At 66.6% G+C, this 13,562-nt stretch overlaps 1 protein-coding gene across 1 annotated transcript in view; it reads left to right on the forward strand.

Annotated features, from left to right (window-relative positions):
• Positions 1 to 7,390, forward strand: part of LOC118697393 (cyclic AMP-dependent transcription factor ATF-7-like) — a 48,550-nt gene extending 41,160 nt beyond the window's left edge. Inside the window, exons 6-12 of the mRNA XM_036400013.1 lie at positions 187 to 350; positions 778 to 877; positions 1,408 to 1,542; positions 2,298 to 2,441; positions 3,621 to 3,818; positions 3,950 to 4,058; positions 7,073 to 7,390. Coding sequence (XP_036255906.1) covers positions 187 to 350; positions 778 to 877; positions 1,408 to 1,542; positions 2,298 to 2,441; positions 3,621 to 3,818; positions 3,950 to 4,058; positions 7,073 to 7,284 — 1,062 coding nt within the window. The 3' untranslated portion in view covers positions 7,285 to 7,390. The remainder of the gene's footprint in view (positions 1 to 186; positions 351 to 777; positions 878 to 1,407; positions 1,543 to 2,297; positions 2,442 to 3,620; positions 3,819 to 3,949; positions 4,059 to 7,072) is intronic.
• The last annotated feature ends 6,172 nt before the right edge of the window (positions 7,391 to 13,562 follow it).

Here is a 13,562-nt window from a genome sequence, read left to right on the forward strand (position 1 = left end):
CCTCTCAGACGCCCCGAGCGGAGGCGCTGGAGCCGATGCCCCCTCAGCACGCGGCGTGGCTGATGCGCTCCCCTGGGTTTGTGTGATGGGGGTCTCTGGGGGCTGCAGCAGGCAGAGCCGTGGCAGAGCCGTGGCAGAGCCGGGGAGCTGCAGCCAGCGGCCCCTGTCGTGTGTTCTGCCCCACAGGAGGGCCCCCCCAAGGCCGTGATCCTGTCCACCCCCACGCCCACCATCGTGCGCCCGGGCTCGCTGCCGCTGCACCTGGGCTACGACGCCCTGCACGCCGCGGCCACGCTGCCGTCCCCCACCTCGGTCATCACCCAGGCACCGCCCTCCAGCCGGCAGCTGGGGTGAGTATCCGGGGGCAGCAATTCCGGCCGGGAATCCCCGGAGGGCCGGGGGAGCTGCCACGGCTGGCACAGCTGGCACTGCCATGGCCCGGACAGTGGTGCAGAGCTCTGCAGCTCTCCCAGGGCAGTGGTGCAGTTTTGCGGCTCTCCCAGGGCAGTTTTGCAGCCCTGTTGTGGTTTTGCAGCCCTGTTGTGGTTTTGCAGCCCTGTTGCTGTGTTTTGCAGCTTTCCCAGGGCAGTTTTGCAGCCCTGTTGTGGTTTTGCAGCCCTGTTGCTGTGTTTTGCAGCTCTCCCAGGGCAGTTTTGCAGCCCTGTTGTGGTTTTGCAGCCCTGTTGCTGTGTTTTGCAGCCCTGTTGTGGTTTTGCAGCCCTGTTGTGGTTTTGCAGCCCTGTTGTGGTTTTGCAGCCCTGTTGCTGTGTTTTGCAGCTCTCCCGGCTCCTCCCTCCCTCTCGTCGTGCAGCTCGCCAATGGCCAGACCATGCCCGTGCTGCCCGGGCCCCCCGTGCAGATGCCTTCTGTCATTTCGGTGAGAGAACCTTCCAGAGCCCTGCCCTGCCCTGCTCACACTCTCCGTGCCTCCCCTCCCAGCCTGGGGGCTGCAGGAGGGGCAGAGGGCAATCAGTCCCTTTGGAAAAACCCAAATCCGTGCCCTGACAGATGGGTGGCACTGCCAGGCAGGGCTGGGAGCCACAGGGTCCTGAGGAGCTGCTTCCATTGGGAGCAGCCTGCTTTGAGGGAAGGGAAGGGAAGGGAAGGGAAGGGAAGGGAAGGGAAGGGAAGGGAAGGGAAGGGAAGGGAAGGGAAGGGAAGGGAAGGGAAGGGAAGGGAAGGGAAGGGAAGGGAAGGGAAGGGAAGGGAAGGGAAGGGAAGGGAAGGGAAGGGAAGGGAAGGAGCTGCCCCTTCGCTGCGCTCCACGCTGGGTGATTCTGGCACAGCCACCCTGGGTGGCAGCAGCAGCTGTCGGGGGCGACAGGGGCTGGGCGTTTGCCAGCCCCGCTCTGCCAGAGCTCCCGCAGGGCTGCTCCAGTGCCAGCGCCTCTGTCCTGCTCCCCACAGCTGGCCCGGCCCCTGGCCATGGTGCCCAATATCCCCGGCATCCCCGGGCCCCCCAGCAGCAGCAGCAGCGGCAGCGGCAGCAGCAGCGGGTCCCTGTCGCCCTCAGCGCTCCCGGTGCACTCTGAAGCCAAAATGGTGAGGGGCAGGGAGGGGGCAGGGGGGCCCTCAGCCTCCAGCAGCTCCTGGCCAGAGAGCCAGGGAAGGGATTTGGCACCAGGCACCCCTGGCTCCCTCGGCACACTCTGGATCCCGCTGTGGGCACTCAGGGATTGGGCTGGACACTGCACACTGGGTCAGACACTGCCCTCTGGGCTGGACACTGCCTGCTGGGCTGGACACTGCCCGCTGGGGTGGACATTGCCTGCTGGGCTGGACACTGCCCTCTGGGCTGGACACTGCACACTGGGTCAGACACTGCCCTCTGGGCTGGACACTGCCTGCTGGGCTGGACACTGCCCTCTGGGCTGGACACTGCACACTGGGTCAGACACTGCCCGCTGGGGTGGACACTGCACACTGGGGTGGACACTGCACACTGGGGTGGACACTGCCCTCTGGGCTGGACACTGCCCTCTGGGCTGGACTGGACACTGCACACTGGGCTGGGCTGGACACTGCCCGCTGGGGTGGACACTGCCCTCTGGGCTGGACACTGCCCTCTGGGCTGGGCTGGACACTGCCCGCTGGGCTGGACACTGCCTGCTGGGGTGGACACTGCCCGCTGGGCTGGACACTGCCCTCTGGGCTGGACACTGCCCACTGGGGTGGACACTGCCCACTGGGGTGGTCACTGCCGGTGCCCGTGTCCAGCGGGGTCCCTCCCCAGGCTGTCTGTCTGATGTGCCTTTTCTGATGTGCCTTTTCTGATGTGCCTTTTTCTCCCCTGGCAGAGGCTGAAGGCCAGCCTGGCAGCCTCCTCCTCGCTGAACGGCAGCAGCCTGGCCGTGGGCTCGGCCAGCACCATGGTGACCGCGCGGCCGGAGCAGAGCCAGGGGGGCCAGCACCCCGACACCCCCTCGCCAGCGCAGCCACAGGTGTGTGCGTGTGTGTGTGTGTGTCTGTGTGTGTCTGTGTGTGTCTCTGTGTGTGTGTGTGTGTGTGTGTGTGTGTGTGTGTGTGCGTGTGTCTGTGTGTGTGTGTGTCTGTGTGTCTGTGTGTGTCTGTGTGTGCTGCTGCTCTCCTGCTGCCCTGGGGCGAGGAGCACAAAACCTCCCAGCATCCTCCCTGCGCTGCAGAATGGGTTAAAACCTCTTCATTCCAGGGCTGCTCAGCACTGAGGCACTCCCAGCGCACCAGGCAGGGGCTGCAGCCCTGCTTCATCTGCCTGGCAGCCCTGGGAAGGAGCATTTCCCCTCTTCTCCCTGCCCAAATCGGGGTTAAATGCTCCTCGCTCAGGCCATCAGCCGGGCTGGCTCCTGCAGCAGCCAAATGCCAGCAGCCTCCATCAGCGTGGCCACCTGCTCCAGCCCGGCTGGGCTTGCAGAGTTTAATCTCCATATGCTGCACCGGGGCTGGGCCGGCTCTGTGGGGCTGGGCCAGCTCTGTGGGGCTCCGGTGTGGGGCTGGGGCTGCTCCACTGCCAGCCCTGGCTGCTCTCCCTTTGTTCTCCCCAATAAAACTGGGGCCCTACAAAACCTCCCGTTCCCCGTTGCCTCCCAGAGCTTGTTTGGCTGGAGGTTTTGAGGGGAAAATTAATTTTTAAAGCAAATTACATTCTTAAAAGCTGGGATTTGCTGCTGCCCTGAGCAGCGACCGTGCCGGGCGGTGGCAGCGGGACCGAGCTCCACTCCACTCTGCGGTGCCAGCGCCGTGTCCTGCCTGTCCCAGAGCCACTGCTGAGCACAGGCCCTGTCCCCATCCCCTGTCCCCATCCCCTGTCCCCTCTCCCTATCCCTGTGCCCCATGTCCCTGTCCTCCATCCCCTGTTCTTGCCCCCTGTATCTGTGCCCCATCCCCATGCCCAGCTCTCCCTGTCCCTGTCCTGTCCCCAGGTGTCCCCAGGTGTCCCCAGCCCGTGCCCAGCTCTCCCTGTGCTGTCCCCAGGTGTCCCCAGGTGTCCCCAGCCCGTGCCCAGCTCTCCCTGTCCCTGTCCTGTCCCCAGCCCGTGCCCAGCTCTCCCTGTGCTGTCCCCAGGTGTCCCCAGCCCGTGCCCAGCTCTCCCTTTCCCTGTCCTGTCCCCAGCCCGTGCCCAGCTCTCCCTGTGCTGTCCCCAGGTGTCCCCGGCCCAGCCCGTGCCCAGCTCGGGCGGCCGCAGGCGCCGTGCGGCTGACGAGGATCCGGACGAGCGCCGGCAGCGCTTCCTGGAGCGGAACCGCGCGGCCGCCTCGCGCTGCCGGCAGAAACGCAAGCTCTGGGTGTCCTCGCTGGAGAAGAAAGCCGAGGAGCTGACGAGCCAGAACATCCAGCTGAGCGTGAGTGGGGCACGGGGCTGGGCACGGCCCTGGGCTTTTGGGAAGCTCCGAGGAGGTTTTGGGACACTCTGGGGGTTTTGGGACGCTCTGAGGAGTGACTCAGGTCTGTGTGTGTCTGTGTGTCCCCTCAGAACGAGGTGACGCTGCTCAGGAACGAGGTGGCTCAGCTGAAGCAGCTGCTGCTGGCCCACAAGGACTGTCCTGTCACAGCCCTGCAGAAGAAGACCCAGGGCTACCTGGGTGAGTGATGGCACCGCCGGGCCGGGCTGGGCCGGGCCGGGCTGGGCTGGGCCGGGCTGGGCTGGGCCGGGCTGGGCTGGGCCGGGCTGAGCTGGGCCAGGCTGAGCTGGGCCCTGCCTGCCACCCCCTGTCACCCCCTGTCTGTCGGGGTCACTGCAGGGCAGGGCTGGCACAGCACAGGACCCAGCAGGGAGTGCAGAGTGCAGGGCTGGGCCAGGACACCCTAAAACCCCCTCAGAGCCCCCCAGGGCATTCCTGCCCATCCCACTGAGGGGGATCCCCCAGATTGTCCCTGCGACCTTGGGGTGGCACCCGCTGCCATGAGGGCAGTGCCAGGGCAGGGTTTGTGTCCCTGTGTCCCCCAGGTTTGTGTCCCTGTGTCCCCCAGGTTTGTGTCCCTGTGTCCCCCCCCAGGTTTGTGTCCCTGTGTCCCCCCAGGTCTGTGTCCCCAGGTTTGTGTCCCTGTGCCCCCAGGTTTGTGTTTCTGTGTCCCCAGGTTTGTGTCCCTGTGTCCCCCAGGTTTGTGTCCCTGTCCCCCAGGTTTGTGTTTCTGTGTCCCCAGGTTTGTGTCCCTGTGTCCCCCGGGTTTGTGTCCCTGTCCCCCAGGGGTGTCTGGCTGCTGTGGCTCCAGCCCAGCCCTGATCACCCCTTGGAAATTCCAAATTTGCTGCTCCACACCAAGGCCAGGCTCCCTCCCTCCACGACATCCTGGAGCTCCATTGCTCATTCTCTGCCATCCCCACCCGGCTGCCTCGGCTTGGCAGTTAAAAGAAAAAAAAAAAGGAAAAGGCTCCTTTTTATCTCCTTTTCTTCCCATAATTTTCTCTTTTTTTTAATGCTGGCTGTTTCATTATAACCAAGCCGGGAGCTAAACACGATCTGGGTCCTGCTGCCCTCCCTGCAATGCCAATTCCAGGCTGCTGAGAGGCTTTGGGAGGACGCTGGAGTCCTCTAGTGTTCCTTGGAAAAACGGGAGGATGGGCTGAGAGAGTGGGAACTGCAGGAACACAGGGAGAAAAAGGGGGAAGATTATCTAAGAAATGAAAATTCAGCGTTCTGGGGGCTGTGCCTCGCCCCCTGTCTGGGGCTCTGGGGTTCTGCCCTGCCTGGTGGGGCACAGGGATGGGCTGGAGGGGTCCTGGCACAGCCCCTGTCACCCCTGGCTGGCTCTGAGCCCTCAGTGTCCCCAAATCCCCAAGCCCCAGCCCTGCAGAGGGTGGGGGCTCCCCGCTTCTCCCTGCTCATCCCGATTCCCCCTCAGCAGCAGGAATTCATCCACATCTGCAGGCTAAGAATGAGACTCCCCCCCTCCCCCCTGCCCCTTTTTATGGCCGAGATTTGTGGCCAGGCAGGTCCTGCACCAAGCCCCAGGTCCCTGATGGGGTTGCAGCTGCCCTGGGCACTCTGAGCTTTATTGGAAATCTGCACTCTTGGGGTGCCAGGGCAGGAGATGGCTCTGCTCGACCTTCCCAGCCCGGGACAAGGGAGGGGTTGAGCCCCACGCCTGATTTTTGTTGGGGTTTCACGTGCCACAAACATCCCAGCTCTGCCTTTGTTTGCTTCTGAAAGGGAGGTGGAATTCCCTGCTGGCACCTCTGGGTGCAGAGCTCTGGGTTGTTGGTTTTTGCTGGGGTTTCACGTGCCACAAACATCCCAGCTGTGCCTTTGTTTGCTCCTGCCAAGGGAGGTGGAATTCCCTGCTGGCACCTCTGGGGCATCTGAGATCTCCCAGGTGATCCCCAGGCTCTGCCTCCCAAAATTCTGGAAGAACAAAGGGAAGGAGGGCTCTGCCTTTGTCTGCCCCCGTCCCCTCACGGGGCTGCAAATTCCCCGAAAAACGCAGCAGGCAAAGCCTCGTGATGGGCTGTGATTGATTTTTATGGCTTGGGAAGCAGTAAAGAGCAAAGCAGGTGATTTAGGTAAAAAATGCCCCCCAAAGCCCAGCTCCTGGGCCTGCTGAGGGCATCCTGCTCCCCCTGGCAGGTGGGGAAGGGGCTGCTCAGCCTCGGCTCCAAAACCTGGGGGGAAATTAATTCCCGTTAATGAGGAATGGATGGGCAGGGAATGAGCGGTGGGATGAAGGCTGTGCCAGTGCTGCCCTCCTCGGGAAGCTGTGCTGCTTCCTGCCTGGAATTGAGGAGGATCCAGCAGCTCCTTGGGATGGGGCTGCAGTCCCAGCGGGAGGGTGGGGAGGGTCCCCGTGTCCCAGCTCCTGCTCCTGTCCCTGTCCTGCCCCCGTATGCCCTGGGGTTGGCTTCTCGCTGCTCCAGGCTGGAGCGTGCAGCCCGTTCCTGCTGGTCCCTGATCGTCCTCTGGGCCAGCAGCCCCATTGCCACCCCAAACCAGCCCTGTTCCGCACCCCAAACCAGCCCCACTGCCACCCCAAACCAGCCCCACTGCCACCCCAAACCAGCCCCATTGTCACCCCAAACCAGCCCCGTTCCGCACCCCAAACCAGCCCCATTGCCACCCCAAACCAGCCCCACTGCCACCCCAAACCAGCCCCACTGCCACCCCAAACCAGCCCCGTTCCGCACCCCAAACCAGCCCCATTCCCAAACCAGCCCCACTGCCACCCCAAACCAGCCCCATTGCCACCCCAAACCAGCCCCGTTCCCAAACCAGCCCCATTGTCACCCCAAACCAGCCCCGTTCCGCACCCCAAACCAGCCCCGTTCCGCACCCCAAACCAGCCCCATTGCCACCCCAAACCAGCCCCATTCCCAAACCAGCCCCATTGCCACCCCAAACCAGCCCCATTCCCAAACCAGCCCCATTGCCCCCCCAAACCAGCCCCATTGCCACCCCAAACCAGCCCCGTTCCCAAACCAGCCCCGTTCCCAAACCAGCCCCGTTCCGCACCCCAAACCAGCCCCATTGCCCCCCCAAACCAGCCCCGTTCCCAAACCAGCCCCGTTCCCAAACCAGCCCCGTTCCCCCCCAGCCCATGCCCTGTCCCCCCGGTGCTGCCCCCGCCGTCCCTGACCCTCTCCTCTCCCGCTCCTGTCCCGCAGAGAGCCCCAAGGAGAGCTCGGAGCCCTCGGGCTCGCCCGCGCCCGTCATCCAGCACAGCTCGGCCTCGGCCGCTCCCAACGGGCTCCGCTCGGCCGCCGAGGCCGTGGCCAGCTCGGTGCTGGCCCACATGGCCGGGCAAAGGACAGAGCTGGCCGTGCCCGCGGCCTCGCCCGTCATCATGGCCCCACAGTCGCACTCTGCCGGCAGATGATGGCCCCGGGCTGGGGGCACCCACACGGACTGAGCACAGCCTGCACCGACCGCGGGGCGCGGGGCCTTCCCTGTCCTGTCTGGGGTCTGTTCCGAGGGGTGCAGGACCTTCCCTGTCCCTCCTGGGGTCTGTTCTGAGGGGCACCGCAGGGACCTTCCCTGTCCTGTCTGGGCTTGTGTTCCATGGGGCACCAGGACCTTCCCTCTCCTGTCTGGGGTTCTGTTCCACAGGGCTCTGGGACCTTCCCTCTCCTGTCTGGGGTTCTGTTCCACAGGGCTCTGGGACTTTCCCTCTCCTGTCTGGGTTCTGTTCTTCTGGTTCTGGTTCAGTTTGAGTTAAGGGCGGCTCTGGCGCTTTCCCCCCCAGTGGAGCCCCAGGGAGGGCGGGTTCAGGGCTCCTGTGGCTGACACTAAATCTGGGGAGCCCCAGGTGCTGGCCCTGTCCCCGGGCAGGGGGCTGTGGCACTCTGGGGACACTCCGTGCTGTCCCTGGGCAGGGGGCTGTGGCACTCCGTGCTGTCCCCATGTGCTGTCCCCATGTGCTGTCCCCATGTGCTGTCCCCATGCTGCAGGGGGCACAGGAGGCTGTGACATCCCTGCTGTCCCCGTGCTGCCCCCCAGGCTTGTCCCCACTCCCCAAATTGTTGCACCTTCACCAGGAGCCTCCTGGAGCTCTGGGCTCTGGGACCGAGGGCTCCTCCCTGCCCCAGCCCCAGCCCCTGCCCCAGCCATGGGGGAGTTTTGGGAGCCAGGACTGCTCTGGGCTTGTGCCCCAGCAGCTGGGACAAGGGGACAGCGTGGGGCTGGGGACAGTGTGGGACAAGGGGACAGCGTGGGACAAGGGGACAGCGTGGGGCTGGGGACAGCGTGGGGCTGGGGACAGCGTGGGGCTGGGGACAGCGTGGGGCTGGGGACAGACGGGTCCCCAGGCGCTCAGGGGCTGCTCCGGGCCGGGTGCTGGGACAGGGACGGCCTGGCCAGGGCTGCTCCTGCATTCCCAGGGAATGGGAGTGGGACACAGGCAGGGCCAGCTGGCAGTGACAGCAACGGGAGTGCCCAGAGCGGCCCCAGCCCAGCTCCCTGGGCAAACCCAGCCCTGGTACCCTGGGCAAAGCCAAACCCAGCCCCGGCTCCCTGGGCAAACCCAAACCCAAACCCAGCCCTGGCTCCCTGGGCAAACCCAAACCCAGCCCCGGCTCCCTGGGCAAAGCCAAACCCAGCCCCGGCTCCCTGGGCAAACCCAGCCCTGGTACCCTGGGCAAAGCCAAACCCAGCCCTGGCTCCCTGGGCAAACCCAAACCCAAACCCAGCCCCGGCTCCCTGGGCAAAGCCAAACCCAGCCCCGGCTGCCCTGGGCAAACCCAAACCCAAACCCAGCCCCAGCTCCCTGGGCAAACCCAAACCCAAACCCAGCCCCGGCTCCCTGGGCAAACCCAAACCCAAACCCAGCCCCGGCTTCCTGGGCAAAGCCAAACCCAGCCCTGGTACCCTGGGCAAAGCCAAACCCAGCCCCGGCTCCCTGGGCAAACCCAGCCCTGGTACCCTGGGCAAAGCCAAACCCAGCCCTGGTACCCTGGGCAAACCCAAACCCAGCCCCGGCTCCCTGGGCAAAGCCAAACCCAGCCCCGGCTCCCTGGGCAAAGCCAAACCCAAACCCAGCCCCGGCTGCCCTGGACAAGCCCAGCGCACGCCCTGGGAGCAGCTCCCCCTCACGGACCCCGGTGACCTCAGTAATGGTGGCCTTAAATCACGGGACTGTTCTGAGGGAGGGAGCGGGAACGGGGTCGGGGTTTGGGGACCGAGCCTCTGTCGCTGCCCGGCCGGGGCAGACAAAGGAGCCACCCCTGAGCTGGGCAGGGGCAGGTGCCACCCTCCACGCCAGGAGCTGGGATCGGGTCCCTTGTGCTGCTGGGGGGACACCGGGCTCTGTGCTGGGTGTGCCCGGGTGGCTCCAGAGCTTCCCCAGGAACCGCAGATGGAGCCGGGAATGGGAAATGATGGGGAATAATGGGGAATAATGGAGAATGATGGGGAATGATGGGGAATGGGGAATAATGAGGAATAATGGGGAATAGGGAATAGGAATGGGAATGGGAAATAATGGGGAATGGGAAATGGGATATGGGAATGGGAAGGGCTGCCATGTGTTTTTGGGATGTGGAAGGAATCTTGTCCCTGTCCATGGAACCGCTCCAGCCCCTGGCATTGCTGCCCCTCAGGTCCCTCCTCAGCCAAGCCCCCCTCAGGTCGCACTCGCCACTTTGGAGCCAGGTTGGTTTGTCCAGGTGACTTTGGTTGGTTCCTCCACGCTTGGAAGGTTCCCAGGGACAGCGAAACCCAAAGCCAAGGCTGAGCAGGGGACTGGGATCTCAGCACCGAGGTTTGGGGTTTTCCCAGGCATGGAATCCGGCTTCTACCCCTCCCTCCCTCTTGGGCAGCTCTTCCTCAGCCGGGATCGGGGTCAGGGTGGGTTTGTGTCGCTGCTCCCGCTCTCCCCTTTTTCCTCTTGCTCATCCCAGCTCCTCTCCGTGCTCCAGCCCCGGGAATCTCCTGTTGGGGTCCCACACATCCCCCAGACCCCCTTTTCCCCCTAAAGCTGTTCCTAAAGCCCAGTCTGGGGCTCCCGGCTGTTTCCAGCACTCCCTGTCCCCACCAGGGTGTTTCTGCTGCAGGGCGTGGCCAGGAGGGCCCAGGTGCGGCCCTCAGGTGAGGCCAGGGAGGGCTCAGAGCCGTTTTGGGGGATCCCTGGGGGGCGGCGGGGGGTGCAGGGTGCAGCAGCTCCTCCCGTGGCGTGGGGGCCCCGGGTGTCCATCCGGGGCAGAGGAGGGCAGGGGGAGCTGAGCTCGGGGCCGCTCCCCTCTGGTTCCCCCGTTTGTGTGGGGCCCTCGCGGCGGCACCAGGAACGAGCAAAGGCCTGAAAATCCAGGACTGGGCTTTGTCTGGTGGGGCTGTCCTGCCTCGCTGCTCTTCCCGGGAATCCTGGCGGTCCCCTCGGGATGGGGGTGCAGGAGCAGCTCCCCCCGTCCCTCCCTGCCCCGAGCTCCCCATTCCCACATCCCCCATCGCCAGTGCCTTGAAAATTCTGCAAATCCCGAAAAAGGAAAGCTCCAAAGGTGGTCAGGGACAAGCGGGAGCGAGCTGAGTCCGGGTCCGGCCGTACCTGGGTCACTCACAGGGTTGGAGCTTCCCGTGCCCATTCCCCGTGTGTTTTACCCCAAAAGCAGCCCCGCCTCGCTTTGTCACCAGTTTTGGGGCGAACCCCCCCAATTCTGCTCCGTGCTGATTCCTCCCTGGCCCTGCTCGGCAGCGCCGGGCGCCTGCACTTTGCTCTGCCAGCCCCGGGCATCCCGGGGGCCGAGCCTCCCTCCTGTCCTCTCCTGTTCCCACTCCTGTCCCCACTCCTGTCCCCTCTCCTGTCCCCTCCTGTTCCCCCTCCTGTCCCCACTCCTGTCCCCACTCCTGTCCCCTCTCCTGTCCCCTCCTGTCCCCTCTCCTGTCCCCTCTCCTGTCCCCTCTCCTGTCCCCTCCTGTCCCCTCTCCTGTCCCCTCTCCTGTCCCCACTCCTGTCCCCTCCTGTTCCCCCTCCTGTCCCCACTCCTTTCCCCTCCTGTTCCCCCTCCTGTCCCCACTCCTGTCCCCTCTCCTGTCCCCTCTCCTGTCCCCTCTCCTGTCCCCTCTCCTGTTCCCCCTCCTGTCCCCTCCTGTCCCCTCTCCTGTCCCCTCTCCCTGCCGGGACCCGCGGCCCGGGGACACCGGGGGCTCCTCGCGGCTCCGCGGGGTCCGAAGGCTCCGGTGGGGCCGGGCTGGGGCAGCGCGGGGAGCGGGATCGGCTGCGGGGTTTGGGGGTTTGTGGATTTTATGGAATTCTGGATAGGAACGGATGGGTGGCTGCAGACCCCGGGGGAGCTGCTGCTCCCTCCCTCCTCCTCCTCCTCCCTCTTCAGCCTCCAAATCCCCGCGGATCGGGCGGGGTGGGAAGAGTTGGTCCCATTTCCCCCCCGCCCCGGTGTTTGGTCCGCGATTCTTGGCCGGGGTGGGAATTGTGACATTTTGGGGCTCCTGGACCCGTTCCTGCTCCGTTCGCCCCAAGGGGACCCCAAATCGAGCCCGGGAGGTGCCGAAGGGACACGGGACGAGGGTCCCGGGCGCGCCCCCCACCCCCAGCTGCTTTGTGCCACGAGCTTTGACGATCAATAATGGAAGAAGCCAAAAAGGACCCCGAGTACCTGTGTAGTATCTTATCAGTCCATATCGACGCGTATACGCACCCATGTATCGTAGAGCGGCCGCCGCGGGTCCGACCCGAGCCCCGCAGCCCCCGAGGGACCCCCGCCCCGCCCGGGCTCCTGTGAGCGGGTCCTCACAGCCCCGCGGGGCCCGGGGCCGCGGGGGGACCCGGGGGACTCGTCCCAGCCTCCCCCGCCCTCGGCCGTGTCATACCAAACATGTAACGTGCCTTTTATTTATGCTGCAAATATAACATTAAATATTACCCAGGAGCCGCCGGCTGCTGCCCTTTGTGGGGGGTGCGGGCTGGGGACACCCCGGGGTTCACGGTGTGGGTGGCACCGGCTGGACGCGGGACTGCCGCCCACCGCAGTGTCCCGGGGCGCCCCCGGGTGCGTTTTTTGGGGCGATTTCGGCTGGTTTGGGGTCGGGGGAGCCGCGGCCGCGCCGTCGGGGCTGCAGGAGCGCGCAGCGACCACCGGGGGGCGGCAGCGAGACCCGGCCGAGCGGGGGGACCGGGGGGGGTCTGGGGGTGATGGGGAACCGGGGAGGGGTCCCGGTGTGGGGGTGATGGGAACCGGGGAGGGGTCCCGGTGTGGGGGTGATGGGAACCGGGGAGGGGTCCCGGTGTGAGGGTGATGGGGAACCCGGGAGGGGTCCCGGTGTGAGGGTGATGGGAACCGGGGAGGGGTCCCGGTGTGGGGGTGATGGGAAACTGGGGAGGGGTCCCGGTGTGGGGGTGATGGGAACCGGGGAGGGGTCCCGGTGTAGGGGTGATGGGAAACTGGGGAGGGGTCCCGGTGTGAGGGTGATGGGGAAGCGGGGAGGGGTCCCGGTGTGAGGGTGATGGGGAACCCGGGAGGGGTCCCGGTCTGGGGCTGGTCGCGGGACAGGGGAGGGGTCCCGGTATCAAAGGGTCCTGGCCTGGTGAAGTCCCGGTGCAGTTCGGGGGTCCCGGGGCTCTCGCTCCGCAGCCCCGGCGGTTCCGGCTGCGGGGCCCGGGCGGGGCGGGCGGTGCGGGGCTCCCCTGTCCGCTCATCCATCCGTCCGTCCGTCCGTCCGTCCCCGGGGGCGGCTGTCGCGGCTGCTAAATGGGTTTCATTAACGGCGGCGGGGCCGGGGCTGCTCCCGCCGCTCCCCCGGGACCCCCGGCCCGGCTCGGCCCGGCTATAAGAGGCGGCGGCAGGGCGGGGGCGATGGCGATGGCGATGGCGGGGCGCCCGGCGCTGCTGCTGCTGCTGCTGCTGCTGCTGCTGGCGGGGACCCCGCGCTCCGCCCGCGCCTGTCCCGGGACCCCCGGCCCGGCCCCGGTGAGCCCCGGCCCGGCCGCGCCGTCGGAGCGGCGGGTCCGGTTTGTGGGGGGATGCTCGGGGTTGGGGTCGGGGGTCGCTGTGCGGTTCCAGGACCGCTGCGAGCCCCGCTCCTCCCCCGCCTCAGGCCGCCGCCGCCGCCCCCCCGGGGCCGCCCCCCGCCGCCGCCGCCGCCGCCGCCGCCCTGGGAGCGCTGCTCCGGTCCCTGCGGCGCCCCGGCCGCGCCCCCGGGGCCCCCCGGCCGCCGCCGAGGTGAGCGGGGATGGGGGCCCGGCCGGGGGTCGGGGACAGCGCGGGGACGCGAGAGGTGGGACAGGGGGGTTTGGGGTGCCTGAGAAGGGTCGGGGATGCGGGGATGGGGGCTCCATTTCGTGTCTGTGTTCAGCCCATTCCCATCCGTCCGTCCGTCCATCCCCGTCCCTCTGTCTGTCCCCATGGTGTCCCCGGTGCGGATTAACGGTGCCGTGTCCCCCCGCAGGTCGGGCTGGGGGCTGCAGGGGGGTCCCCAGGCCCGGCTCAGCCCCCGCAGCTGGGACCCCCCGGCGGCCCCGTTCTGGACCATGGCGACCCCGCAGCGCTTCGGCCGCCGCCGCTGAGCCCGGCCCCGAGCCCGGCCCGGCCCGGGCGCCTCGGGGGCTCCGTCTGTCCCCCAATAAAGCGATTTGTCCCCCCAGCCCGAGCCCTGCTCTGCTTCTGCCCCGGGATGGGTGGGGGGACGCGGCTCCCGCCCTTCTCCGCGCCC

Source organism: Molothrus ater, chromosome 30, assembly GCF_012460135.2.
Source record: "Molothrus ater isolate BHLD 08-10-18 breed brown headed cowbird chromosome 30, BPBGC_Mater_1.1, whole genome shotgun sequence".
Taxonomy (NCBI): Eukaryota; Metazoa; Chordata; class Aves; order Passeriformes; family Icteridae; genus Molothrus; species Molothrus ater.